Source organism: Panthera uncia (assembly GCF_023721935.1).
Source record: "Panthera uncia isolate 11264 chromosome A1 unlocalized genomic scaffold, Puncia_PCG_1.0 HiC_scaffold_17, whole genome shotgun sequence".
Lineage (NCBI taxonomy): Eukaryota > Metazoa > Chordata > Mammalia > Carnivora > Felidae > Panthera > Panthera uncia.
In genome coordinates, this window is record NW_026057577.1 from 75110812 (window position 1) to 75114256 (window position 3445).

General features: G+C 33.9%; 1 protein-coding gene across 3 annotated transcripts in view; it reads right to left on the reverse strand.

Annotated features, from left to right (window-relative positions):
• CHD1 (chromodomain helicase DNA binding protein 1) overlaps nucleotides 1-3445 on the reverse strand; it is a 75516-nt gene that overhangs the window by 39453 nt on the left and 32618 nt on the right. For all 3 annotated transcript variants that reach the window (XM_049647644.1, XM_049647645.1, XM_049647643.1), the window contains 4 exons: nucleotides 2422-2647; nucleotides 1870-1970; nucleotides 1466-1644; nucleotides 407-534 (listed from right to left, as the gene is read on the reverse strand). In XM_049647644.1, coding sequence (XP_049503601.1) covers nucleotides 407-534; nucleotides 1466-1644; nucleotides 1870-1970; nucleotides 2422-2647 — 634 coding nt within the window. The remainder of the gene's footprint in view (nucleotides 1-406; nucleotides 535-1465; nucleotides 1645-1869; nucleotides 1971-2421; nucleotides 2648-3445) is intronic.

The following is a 3445-nucleotide window of genomic DNA, read 5'->3' on the forward strand; positions in this document are numbered from 1 at the left end:
AAAAAAAAAAAAAACGACACACGCCCGCGCGTCAACAACAGGTTGAAAAAAAAAGAAGAGCAGGGGGGGGGGTATGCCGGGGTCGGGGGGGGGGGGGGGGGGCAGGGGAAGAGGCCTAAATATTAGAAATAACTGGAAGAGAAAGAGTCCAGGACTGTGGGATAGAAATATATATATGTATGCTGATTTTAAGTTCAATATGGAGTACTGCAGCAAACAGGTTAAACCTCAAACTCCACTGGATCTTCTTCTTAGTATATAATATTATTTATATACTAAGGAAATTTGAAAACCTGCATATAAAAACCAGTCTTTACCCTTCATGTTGGTGGAAATCTTTTCCAAATCCTCTACTTGTAAAATTCGTATGCTCTCAAATTAAACAGATAATTCAAAATATACTTACTTGCACCAAGAATGAGCAAGCCAATTTAAACCATTCAGTTGATAATCTCTTAATTCTAAACTCTCATGTCCTCCAATGTAGGATGGCTGCTTCTTTAGGGCTACAAATCTTGGCCTTTGTTTTAATACCTTTAGTAGAAATAAATGTTAATAAGAACCATTAAATGTGGGAAATTATTTTAAGACATGAAAATCTCAGCTTTTACCATAAATTTTGACATTTCATCTCAAATCATCAAAATCAGAAATTCCATGACTCAAGATGTATCTCAGGATTCATCGAAAGACAGTTTTCTATTACTATAACAAAGTATAGTGAAATATTTTGCCCTTTTTGGACAAAAAATGATAGAAATAAGTTCTGGCTGAAATACCTGGGGTCTCACATAGTTCACAAACAAAACCTATGTTAAATTCATTCAATTAACTGCTGCTGCAGCCCTGACCCAGAAATAAACCATACAACTGGCTTAAATTTCTGATTTCTTAATTACCATTATCAACTTAATTCAATCTTGTAATAAGAAAACAAGTTTTACTAGTATATAGATCCTCAAAACTATTGCTAATAATCACTTTAAGTATAAACATCCTATATTAAAGCAAGGTAATCTTAGGTACTTTTTTCCTATGGGTACATCCTTCTTTTTCTTTCCTACCTTCAAAGAAAATACTCCCTATCTTTTAAACCAAACGTACATATATATATATATATATATATATATATATATATACACACACATATATACATATATGCATATATATATACCTATTTTCCAGGAAATTCTCCTATTTGGTCTCCCCAAGCCACTCTTCACAACACCACCACCAATTTATCATCTTACTGATGTAGTTTCACTCACCAGGGCAAAAAGACAGTGCCACATCTAAGACCACATATTACAGGAACACCATTTCCTGTAAGACCTACCAACCAAGCAGTTCTCTCTCTCTCAGCCTATCTGAAATCAGGCAGGATCCATTCTTTATTTGAGCTTGTAATATTTTTATGATGCATATATACTATTCTCAACAATTACAAATTTCAAACAATACTCACTTTGCAATCTTTAAAAGGAGTGGTTTTTGATTGATTCCTGCTAAAATACTCATCTATGCATGCTTGAAACTTTTTGGAAATTAGGGCTCCATCCTCCCAGCTGCACTCTGAGTATGGAAGGCCCTGCCATTTGCAATAATAATCGGGATAACCAGCTGCTGACTTCTGATTGGAATGAGCTGTGAGAAAAATCAGGTTATTTATTTATTTTTACAATGAATTTTATCCAAGGACTAATTTTTGGTAAAACAACACCACAAGCAAAAATTAGCCATCTGGTTTATACTACCCTATTACAGTAAGACTAAGCTACTGTATTTGCTGTATAAATAGTAAATTTATTTATTTTTTCTGATTTCAAGCATGGAAAGATAAAAGTTTAATTAGAATCATTTATTACTAACCAATTATTCGTTCCACTATTTGATACTGTTTGTGTAGATCATCTGTAAGTTCTTGCTGGCAATTATAATATTCCACATCTTCTGGAGAAGCATTTTTCAACCTGAAAAATTATTTTAATCCAGAATTAGACTTAAAAATCTCCTCTAAATAACCCATTCCCCCCCACACTCTCTATAGCACAAAATCTCCCATTTTGTCACTCATCTAAATATGACTCAGTTGAATAAGGAAGTAATTGAAATAAAGTGAAGCATCATTAATTTTTAATTTTAAAAATGTGTAAGCTATATTTACATTGTATATTATATTATATTTACATTACACGCATATATATTTACATTATATATGACACACATTCTACATGACCGTCACCAAGGAGAAATTTAGATATGGCTGTTTCTAAAAAGTTTTACCTTGAGGTGCAATACAGTAAGTCTATAAATAATTATTTTAGGTTATTACGGGATTCTTGACTATGTATTCCTTATTAACAAAACTTTAGTAATAACCTTTGAACTGCTAAAAAATTAAGTGTAATATAAAACACTTACCATCTTTTTGTCTCCTGATCTTTTTTCTTGTAATTATCCAATTTTTTCATTCCTCTAACATTCTGCTGCTTAAGGGTTTCTTCTGTCTCCCAAGTATTGTGGATATGGGACCATCCTTTCCATTTAATTAAATACTGGATCTCTCCTGGTTCCTTGTTTTTTTCAAATCCTGCATTTGGGTCACCATCTGCTTCAACTGCATAGATGGTTGTAGTAGCACCAGTAGCTGAAAAAGAAAGCACAATACATTCCATATAATTCAGTTATAAGCTTATTTCCTTCAACTCAAAAATTCAATATAAATAGAAAAATATATTCTTTTATTTTTTTATTTTATTTTGTTGATGTTTTTCTTTTAATGTTTATTAATTTTTGAGAGAGACACAGCACAAGCAAGGGAGGGGCAGAGAGGTGGACACACAGAATCTGAAGCAGGCTCCAGGCTCTAAGCTGTCAGCACAGAGCCCGACGTGGGGCTCAAACTGTGAGATGATGACCTGAGCCAAAGCCGGACACTTAACTGACTGAGCCACCCACATGCCTCACCATTATCTGGTGCCGAGGTCTGTAGGCCAACCAACTGAACCACCCAGGCACCCCAGTTCTCTTTTAAATAGGCAAAATATCAGGGCACAAGAATTTAAGTAAAATTGTATTACACACACATAAAAGAAACTCTGCATTTTAGAACAGGAACATCTAATTTAATCTCCTCAGTTTTAAAATTAGAAAAAACAAGGTTAAAAGTCAGTGACACACCTAAGATCATACAGCAATTTATAACAACTTATGACTGGCAGCCTGATAACTACAAATAAAATAATGAAAAATCATCTTTAAAAACTGCCATGTCCAAAATCATTATGTTGGAGATATCTGCAGCCCTCATGTTCAGTGCAGCTTTATTTATAATAGCCAAGACATGGAAACAACCTAAGTACCCATCAACAGGCAAAAAGATAAAGAAAATGTGAGATACACACACACACACACACACACACACACACACACACACACACACACA